Genomic DNA, 9,981 nt, shown 5'->3' on the forward strand with positions numbered 1-9,981 from the left:
TCGAGTGGACCCTCAGTAGGCGTAGCCTGGAGAAAGGGAGGCAGAGGGGACACCATCTCACTCTCTACAACTACCTGAAAGGCGGTTTTAGTGAGGTAGGTGTCAGTGTCTTTCCCAAGGAAGAAGCATCAGGACAGGAGAGAATGTGCTCAAGCTGCACCAGGGGAGATTTACATTGGATATTAGGGAAATTTATTCACCAAAAATGTTGTGAAACACTGGAATGGACTGCCCAGGGTAGTAGTGGAGTCATTATCCCTGGAGGTGTTTAAAAGATGTGTGGATGTGATGCTTGGGGACATGGTTTAGTGGTGACCTTGGTATTGCTTGGTTAACACTTGGATTTGATGATCTTAAAGGTCTTTTGTACCTGAAGCAAGCATTTGATTCTATTCAATGGCACCAGCCAACTCCAACCAGACTGGTTGCTGGTGAAACCGGAGCCAGTCAGCAATGATGGTAGCACAAATGTGTGAACAACTTTAAGAAGGGGGAAAACTACTGCAAAATTGTAACTGGAAGAGAGAGAGGGATGGATGTATGTAAAGAGAAAACACCCTACAGAAATTAAGTTCAGTGAAGAAGGAGGTGCAGGATGTGCTCCTGGTGCTGGAGCAGAGATTCGCCTGCAGCCCGTTGTGAACCCCACGCTGGAGCAGATTGTCCCACTGCAGCTTTGTGAGCACCTGCCATCCAGCCAAGATCAACCCAGCAGAGCAGGGTCACAGGCTTGTTCCTGCTCCTGGTCCTCAGGGCCCCAGGCTGTGCCTCAGGGACCCCACACTGAGGAGGACGATGACCTCACAAAGGGGCTTTCTGTGTGACCTCAGAGCACAGGGACGGTTGCTTGGTGTCCCCTGCACTGGTGCTCCATGGACTCTGCAGCAGGGAGGCTGGTGGTCCAGAGACCCCCTGCATAGGTCACTGTGGGGCCTGCAGAGAAGAGGGGATGGTGGCCTGGAGATCCCCCCCAAGGGATCATTTGTGGACCCCGCAGCAAGGTGGGACCGTGGTCTGAGGACTCCTGCGTACGTGGAATGGGGACCATGTGTGCAGGGGGACAGTGCAACAAGGACGCACACTTGGGTCAGCTGAGGACCCCACAGCAAGGGGGTGGTGACCTGGGCACCCAGCATGTGTTGCCCAGGGTCCTGGCAGCAAGGGAACGCAGGATACAGGACTCTGTGTTTTTGTCCCTAGAACCTGACCATGAGTGAAGATGGTGTCATGGGCACTGCCAGGTGGTTGGGCTGGGGACCACAGCAAGGGGGCCCATGACAGGGACTCCATATGGGTGCCCTGACACCTGTAGAGCAGTGCAGGGTGTGTTGATGTATTTACTGATCGCATCTTTTTTGGGCTGTTATTTAACCAGTACAATTTCCCTCCATCTTACCCTTCCAAGTCCCCTGAACTACCCTAGTTTTAGGCCTTTGGTTTGGTTTTGGCAGTATTTCTACTCCTTCATTCTGTCATTCATCCTTTAGCAGTTGTTTTGGGGCCATTTGCCTAGGATTATCTATTGTAAAAGAAATGTTGATTTTGAGGTCCTGAAAGGCACCTTGTGAAACCTTCCAGGTGCTTCTATAGTGATTGTAAGCTGTCTGCTGAGGGTCAGGTTGTTACCTGCGCCCTGACTGGCTGGTCAGTGAGTGCTGAGGCAGTGGCTGGTGTGGGGAGGGGAGGCTGCGACTGGGGGCTGAGGCTGGTGAGCTCTGGGAGAGCTGGTGAGGCCGGTGAGAGGCCCAGGGGAGCGGGACCGGCAGGCAGGGGAGGCTGGTGAGTGACGGCTTTGGGGGGTGAATGTGGGGTGAGCGCCGAGGGGTGAGGCCATTTCTGTGTGCAGTGTTTGTGGGGCCAGAGTGGGACTGGGCGTAGTGCAGGGGCAATGGGAGGCGTGTGTGGTGCGCGGGGCTGTGCACCTGAGAACCTCGAGGGGATGTTTGCATGGGAAAGGGTTTGGGAAGCAGAATAAACGGGACTAGAGCAGTCCAGTTGGAAGGGACCAGCAGCGACCATCTAGTCCCACTGCCTGAGCACATCAGGGCTCAGTAAAAGTTGAAGCGTGGTGTTAAGAGCAGTGTCCACATGCCTCTGCAACACTGACAGGGTTGGGATATCAATCACCTCTCTAGGAAGCCTGTTGCAGTGTTTGACCACCCACCTGTAAATAAATGTTCCGTAATGTCAAGTTTAAAGCTGCAGTGCTGCAGCTTTGATTCATTCCCATGTGTCCTGTCACTGGATCTGATCGAGAAGAGCTCAGCACCTCCCTCTCCATGTTCCCTCCTCAGGAAGCTGCAGAGAACAATGAGGTCGCCTCTCAGCCTCCTTCTCTCCAGACTAGACAAACCCACTGTCTTTAGTTGCTCCTTTGGGACATGCCTTCCAGATCTTTCTCCAGCTTTGTTGCCCTCCTGTGGGTGCTTTCAAGTACCATGACATTCTTCTTAAATTGCACGACCCAGAAGAGCTCACAATACTCCCCCCATGCGGATAGATCAAAAGCTTTCCTAAAATCCAGAAAAGCTACGTCCACCAGCTTCCCTTCATCCACGAGGCAGGTGACCTTATCCTAGAAAGAAGGAAATCAGTTACACAGGACTTTCCCTTGGTGAACCCCTGTTGGCTGTACCTGATGATTACATTGTCCTTAAATGCCTTCCAGCAGTGCTCAGTTGGATCTTCTCCCTAATTTTCCAGGTACTGTGGTCAAACTAACAGGTCTGCAGATTCCTGGCTCTTCACTCACGCCCTTTTTACAAACTGGAATAACGTTGGCTGGCTTGCAGTGAGTGAGAGCATCTCTGGCCTCCCAAGACCTGGCTGAATTCAGTGGAGGTGAGTGTGGTGAGGGTTGTTCACCGCATGAGCAGTGTTTGTTGGTGAGGAAGATGAGGTGGGGCAGGAAGGGTCTCTGTGCGTGTGTGTTGATGGTGCTGGAGCGCCTGGCAGGCAAGAGGCAGGTTGGGCCAGTGCAGGACTGGGCTGGTGGTGCTGGTGAGTCAGTTGGACTTACGTCTGCCCTCCAAAAGTGGGGGTTGTGTATCTGGATGTGCATAAGTCCACGGGGAAAGGTGATTTGATCTCCGGATTCCTGAAAAAGCTTCCTGATTTCCTTTCACTGGACATAGAGGAATGTCATGAAGCTGGGCAGGGGGAAAAGCCAAGTCCTGTTTCTGGAGACGACTCAGTGGCAGTAGCAGGAATGACTGTGAGTCAGTTGAATAGAAAGTATCTTGGCAGAGAAGTACATTGCAGTCCTGGTGGAGAACAATAGGACTTGGAGTTGCCAATCAACCCCTGAGGCAAAAGAGGCTACCAAGTCTCCATGGCAGCATTGGCAAAAAAGTTGGCAGGAGGTTGAGGGAGGTGACCGTTCCTGTCTCCTCAGCACTGGTGACGTCCCATGTGGGGTCCTGTGTGCGGGTCTGAGCTCCCCAGTGGAAGAAGGACATGGATGTATTAGTGTAGGAGAAGTGCAGGTTCACCAAGATGCTAAAGGGTCTGGAACATGTTCCACCTGACAAGACAATGAGAGAGCTGGGATGTTTTAGCCAGGAGGCAAAGGGCACATGGAGGATGTTATCAATGTGGAAATTTCAGAGGGGAGTGAATGAAGTGTGTTTGCTGGGAGGGCTGGAGAGTCATGCTGGGGAAGAGAGTTATTCATGTGTGTGCTCACATGGGAGAGATCTTGTCCAAGATGAGCGCAGGGAAGCGTTCTCATGCGGAAGGCTCTGTTTGAGCCAGGGTTGGTTTGTGTCACATCCTGGAAGCGACTGGGCGCTGGTGTTGGTGGTGGCATATTTCCTGGGAGAGGTCGTGTTATTCTTTTACACTCACCCTGATGAGCTACTGAGTCCTGGTTTTTCTCAAGTGAAGTTAGATGAGCCATGGTAGAAAAAGGCAATAGGCTGCATCTCAAGCTGGGATGAAGGAGAATTTTATTGAGGGAAAAGAGTGAAAAGGCAGGAGTGCCAAGTGAAACAGCACAGGTCTGAGGTGCAAAGAAAGATGTGGGAGAAGAGGAGAAGGACCTTCATGGAGGTACGCAGGCAGCGCAGGCTGGCGACTTCCCTGCTTCCGTGTTTGGTGCCTGGAGACGAGGAGCCATGGACAGCAGGTCCCTGTGCCAGGAAAGGCCTAGAGGTGCGTATCCTCAGTCCATTCCGTGGCTTCCAGAGTGTGTGTGGTTGGCATCACGGGGAGGTGGCGAGAGCCCTTAGCAGATGTATCCACCCCTTCTGCCACCGAAGCAGCCCAGGCCTCCGAAGCCGCCCAGGCCCCTGAAGCCGTAGCCAAAAGCGCCGGAGTTGATGGCAACTCCCTGGGCACCGAGTTCGTTGCCCGCGGCAGCCGATGCGGAGGATCCGACGGCGGTGCTCTGGGGGTGGGAGGTGAGGATGGGTCCTGGCAGGGTGACCAGCACGGCGGGAGGCTGGATGAGGACGCGGGAGTCCTGGCACTGCAGGGAACAGGGCTCGTTGCAGCTGTTGGCCAGCGGGGTGGGTCCGCAGGGGCGGCAGGCGTCATAGCAGGCCATGTGTGTGGTGTGGAGGGGCCCTGGAAGGGACGAGAGGCTGTTGAGCAAGCGCAGGGGGCTGAGGGTGCGAGGAGCGGTGGTGCAGGAGGGCGAGGGAGTGGGGAGGCTGGTGTGGGGCTGTGGGGAGCGTGGCGGTGGGGAGGCGTGAGGGCTGCTGAGGCTGGGGGCAGAGCGTGCTGGAAGAGAGGGGCCAGGCGGGGCAGGAGAAGGAGGGGAAGGGGGTTGAGGCTCACCTTGTGGAGCGCGGAGGGAGGAGAAGGCGTCAGGAGAGTGTGTGAGGGAGAGAGGCGCTGGGCCGGCTTTTATGCCGGTCCCCGAGGGGCGGGACAGGCTTTGCGCATGGCGGCATTTTGCAGCCAGCAGCTGTCTGATGCCACAGCCTGGCCAGGAATGAGGAGGGTGTGTTTTCCTTCCCGCAATGCTCCAATTTCTTGTTCTTGTCTTGACGACGTGTCCACCTGGCCCTGTCTGTACCTTTTAAGTATGAGCTTTAGAGCCCAAGGACTTGTCGTTGATGGTGTGTGTCAGGGCAGACAGAGGACAGGGCCAAAGCGTATGAGATGGGGTGTCGTCAGGGAGGTCATCCCACAGCACTCGTGTGGTTTGAGGGTGTGTTGTGAAGAGGGGGCCCCATTTCCTTGCAGCACCGGCAGACTGGTCTGGCTCTGGAGCTGTGCCAGGCATGAGGAGCTGCCTCTAAGATGGTCTTTGGGCTCTCTTCTCTTTGCTAACATCTCTCTTTAGGCCTGGGTTCCTGATTGGGTTTGATCTCTGCATGTCTTGGTGCCCCTCTTGCTTTTAAGCTTGTAGCTGTGTGGATTTGTTATACATTCAGAATGTTTTGGAGCAAGAGAGCTACAGGGGTGGTTTCTGAGATAAGGCTGACGAGGATTCTGTGATGTTCATAGAGAGTCTGTATGTGCAAAAATATGAAGCTGTGGGGAAGAGGACATTCCTGGCTAAACAGAGAACTTTAGCTGGATCTCTGGATAATAATGACAGAATATGACTTTTACAGGAAGGGGCAGGTAACTCAGGAGGACTACAGGGATGTCATGTGGTCATGTAGGGGGAAAATTAGAATTGCGACAGCATAATTACTACATAATCTGGTTATTGTTCTAAAATACAATAAAATTATTCTAGAGATACATTTCGAAAAAAGGAGGGATAAAGAGAATCTCCATCCTTTACTGGTTGTGGGGGCAGTCACATGGCAAAATATGAAGAAAATGCTTTAATGCTTTTTTCATCTCAGTTTTTCTAATAAGACCAATAATTCTCATGATACGAAGCCTCTGATGTAGAAGACAGAGAGCAGAACAAACCCCCAGAATCCAAAGGGAAATGGTTTGAAACCTCTTACACCAGTTAGACAGTCAATGACCTATGGGGCCTGATATGATCCAGCCAAGGGTACTGAGGGAGCTGGTGGAGGCGCTCACCAAGCCACTTTGCATCATTTATCTGCAGTCCTGGCTCAGCAGGGAGGTCCCACTTGGCTGGAGGTTGGCAAATGTGCTGCTTATGTAAGAAGAAGGGACAGAAGGAGGATCCGAGGATCTGCAGAGCTGTCAGTGTGACCTTGGTGACAGGGAAGGTCATGGAGCAGATCATGTTAGGTGACATCATGCAGCACGTACAGGACAACCAGGCGATCAGGCCCAGTCAGGGTGGGGAGATAAAAGGCAGGTCCTGCTTGACCAGCCTGATCTCCTTCTCTGACAATGTGACCCACTCTAGTGGATGAGGGAATGGCTGTGCATGTTGTTTACTTAGAACGTATTAAAGCCTTTGACAGTGATTCAACTGGAGAAAGTGGCTGCTCATGGCTTGGACAGGTGTATCCTTCACTGGCAAAAAACCTGGCTGGATGACTGGGCCGAAATAGCTGTGGTGACTGGAGTTAAATGCAGTTGGTGGCTGCTCACAAGTGGTGTTCCCCAGGGCTCAGTGCTGGGGCCAGTTCTGTTTAATATCTGTCTCCATGGTCTGATGAGGGGATCGAGTGGACCCTCAGTAAGTGTAGCCTGGAGAAAGGGAGGCAGAGGGGAGACTTTATCGCTCTCTACAACTACTTGAAAGGAGGTTTTAGTGAGGTAGGTGTCAGTGTCTTTCCCAAGGAAGAAGCGTCAGGACAAGAGAAAATGGCCTCAAGCTGCACCAGGGGAGATTTACATTGGATATTAGGGAAATCTATTCACCAAAAGTGTTGTGAAGCTCTGGAATGGACTGCCCAGGGTAGTGGTGGAGTCATCATCCCTGGAGGTTCTTAAAAGATGTGTAGATGTGGTGCTTTGGGACATGGTTTAGTGGTGACCTTTTGTCACAGAAGCACCCCGAGGTTAATTTATGGCACAACAGAGTCCAAAACAACTTTTATTAAACTGGTGAGAAACAGGGTTTTAGCAGTCCAAAAGTGACTTAAATAAAGTTTCGGATATCAGTTGAGGAAAATTATTTAGGGGCAGCAACCAATACAACAGGCGGTCCACAGTGTGCATGCACGTGGCTTCACTCAAAACAATGCCAGAGTCGCCCCTGAGTCCCGGAGAAGTACAGACTTGCCTAAACACTGTGCGGGATTATTTTAAAGAGATATACGTACTCGTAGTGAGTACGGGAAGTGTACGCTCGCGATTCCGCGAGGGTAAGTTTATAATACACTCGCAATCCTGCGAGAGTTAATGTACTTACATGTGTAAATGTGCACGGACTATTACACATGCTTACATGGAAGCACGGGAGGAAAATACACTCGCGATTATGCGAGGAAATAATTTAAAGTACGCATGCAAATGTGCACGGAAAGTTACACGTGCATATGTGCACAGAAGGTATAAATATACTTGCAATCCTGCGAGGAGAAGTTTTACTCACACCCGTGGCTGCAAGGCAAGCGGAGTCTCCATCCCGGAGGGGCTCTCGGCGGCAGCATCTTGCTCGTGCTCCGAGAGACCCGTGAATGGGCGGAGTCTTGACGAGAATCCAGTTTTTATATTGGATGATCAGATCTGACTGTAGGCATTCTAGAAGCTTCTCTGCACCCCCACACTGGCTGTGGGTGCCCCTGAAGCCTCCAAACATCCCTCACACTGGCCGCAGGTGCCCAGCGGCTCCTTGGCGCCTCGGCGCTCCCTTCTCTTAATGGCCCTGGCCAGGGGGTCTCTGGGGCCAAACAAAAGAAGCTGTTAGCCTCAAGTAGCAGAGAGAGGGAGATGTGCCTACTCCTTCCATACTGAGGGAGGGAGGGAGAGAGGGGGGTTAGCGTTCTGCCACAGCGGGCAATCACATGGCAAAGGATGAGGAAACTGCTTTCTTCGCCTCAGTTTTTCAGTTCATGGAGCAGGTTATGTTGAGTGACATCATGCAGCACGTACAGGACAACCGGGCGATCAGGCCCAGTCAGGATGGGGTGATGAAAGGCAGGTCCTGCTTGACCAGCCTGATCTCCTTCTCTGACCAGGTGACACACTTAGTGGATGAGGGAATGGCTGTGGATGTTGTCTACCTAGACTTTATTAAAGCCTTTGACAGTGACTCAACTGGAGAAAGTGGCTGCTGATGGCTTGGACAGGTGTATCCTTCACTGGCAAGAAAACTGGTTGGATGACTGGGCCCAAATAGCTGTGGTGACTGGAGTTAAATGCAGTTGGTGGCTGCTCACAAGTGGTGTTCCCCAGGGCTCAGTGCTGGGGCCAGTTCTGTTCAATATCTGTCTCCATGGTCTGATGAGGGGATCGAGTGGACTCTCAGTAAGCGTAGCCTGGAGAAAGGGAGGCAGAGGGGAGACTTTCTCGCTCTCTACAACTACCTGAAAGGAGGTTGTAGTGAGGTAGGTGTCTGTCATTTACCCAAGAAAGAAGCATCAGGACAAAAGAAAATGACCTTAGGTTGCACCAGGGGAGATTTACATTGTATATTAGTGAAATTTATTCACCGAAAATGTTGTCGAACACTAGAATGGACTGCCCAGGGTAGTGGTGGAGTCATCATCCCTGGAGGTTTTTAAAAGATATGAAGATGTGGTGCTTGGGGACATGGTTTAGTGGTGACCTTTGTATTGCTTGGTTAACACTTGGATTTGATGATCTTAAAGGTCTTTTGTATCTTAAACAAGTATTTGATTCTATTCAGTGGCACCAGCCAGCTCCAATCAGGCTAGTTGCTGGTGAAACCTGAGCCAAGCAGCAATGGTGGTAGCACAAATGTGTGAACATCTTTAAGAAGGGGGAAAACGACTGCAAAATTGTAACTGGAAGAGAGAGAGGGATGGATGTATGTGATAGAAAAATCTCTACAGACAGCAAGTTCAGTGAAGAAGGAGCTGCAGGATGTGCTCCTGGTGCTGGAGCAGAGATTCCCCTGCAGCCCGTTGTGAACCCCACGCTGGAGCAGATTGTCCCACTGCAGCCTCTGGAGATCTCCCTGTCCTTACAAAGACTCAGGAGCCTTTCCTCAGATGTTCTCCCCTCATGCAGCTGAGGAGGGGGAGTGATAGAGCAGCTTGGTGGGCACCTGCCATCCAGCCAAGGTTAACCCAGCCCAGAGCCCCATCTTGCCAGCAGAGCAGGGTCACAGGCCAGTTTGTGGTCCTGGTCCTCAGTGCCCCAGGCTGTGCCTCAGGGACCCCACACTGAGGAGGATGGTGACCTCACAAAGGGGCTTTCTGTGTGACCTCAGAGCACAGGGACGGTTGCTTGGTGTCCCCTGCACTGGTGCTCCATGGACCCTGCAGCAGGGAGACTGGTGGTGCAGAGACCCCCTGCATGGGTCACTGTGGGGCCTGCAGAGAAGAGGGGATGGTGGCCTGGGGATCCCCCACAAGGGATCATTTGTGGACCCCACAGCAAGGTGAGACCGTGGTCTGGCGACTCCTGCGTAGGTGGAATGGGGAGCATGCGTCCAGGTGGACAGTGCAGCAAGGACCCACGCTTGTATCTGCTGAGGATCCCACAGCAAGGGGGTCTTGACCAGCACACCCAGCCTGTGTTGCCCAGGGTCCCGGCAGCAAGGGGACGGAGAGTACAGGACTCTGTGTTTTTGTCCCTGGAACCTGACCGTGAGTCGAGATCGTGTCATGGGCACTGCCAGGTGGTTGTGCTGGGGAGCACCGCAAGGGGGGCCATGACAGGGACCCCACATGGGTGCCCTGACACCTGCAGCACAGGCAAGAAGTGCAGAGTCTTTTGATGTATTTATTGATTGTAGTTTTTTTGGGATATTATTTAATGAGGACATTTTCCCTCCATCTTACCATTCTAAGTCCCCCCAACTACACTTGTCCGAGGCCTTTGGTTTGGTTTTCGGCAGCATTTCTAGTCTTTCAATCCCTTGTTCACCCTCCAGCCATTGTTTTAGTGCCACTTGTTGAGGATTATCTTATTTATTGTACCAGAAGTCTTGATTTTGGGGTCCTGAAAGGCACCTTCTGG

At 52.3% G+C, this 9,981-nt stretch overlaps 1 protein-coding gene across 1 annotated transcript; it reads right to left on the minus strand.

The window, feature by feature from the left end:
• Positions 1-4,225: 4,225 nt before the first annotated feature.
• LOC308037841 (feather beta keratin-like) lies at positions 4,226-4,546 on the minus strand (the record flags this gene model as incomplete). The annotated part of the gene is made up of 1 exon (XM_080339876.1): positions 4,226-4,546. The coding sequence occupies one exon, from the start codon at positions 4,544-4,546 to the stop codon at positions 4,226-4,228; it is 321 nt and encodes a 106-aa protein (XP_080196002.1).
• Positions 4,547-9,981: the final 5,435 nt, after the last annotated feature.

This window comes from Nesoenas mayeri, assembly GCF_963082525.1.
Source record: "Nesoenas mayeri genome assembly, chromosome: 2".
Classification (NCBI taxonomy): Eukaryota; Metazoa; Chordata; class Aves; order Columbiformes; family Columbidae; genus Nesoenas; species Nesoenas mayeri.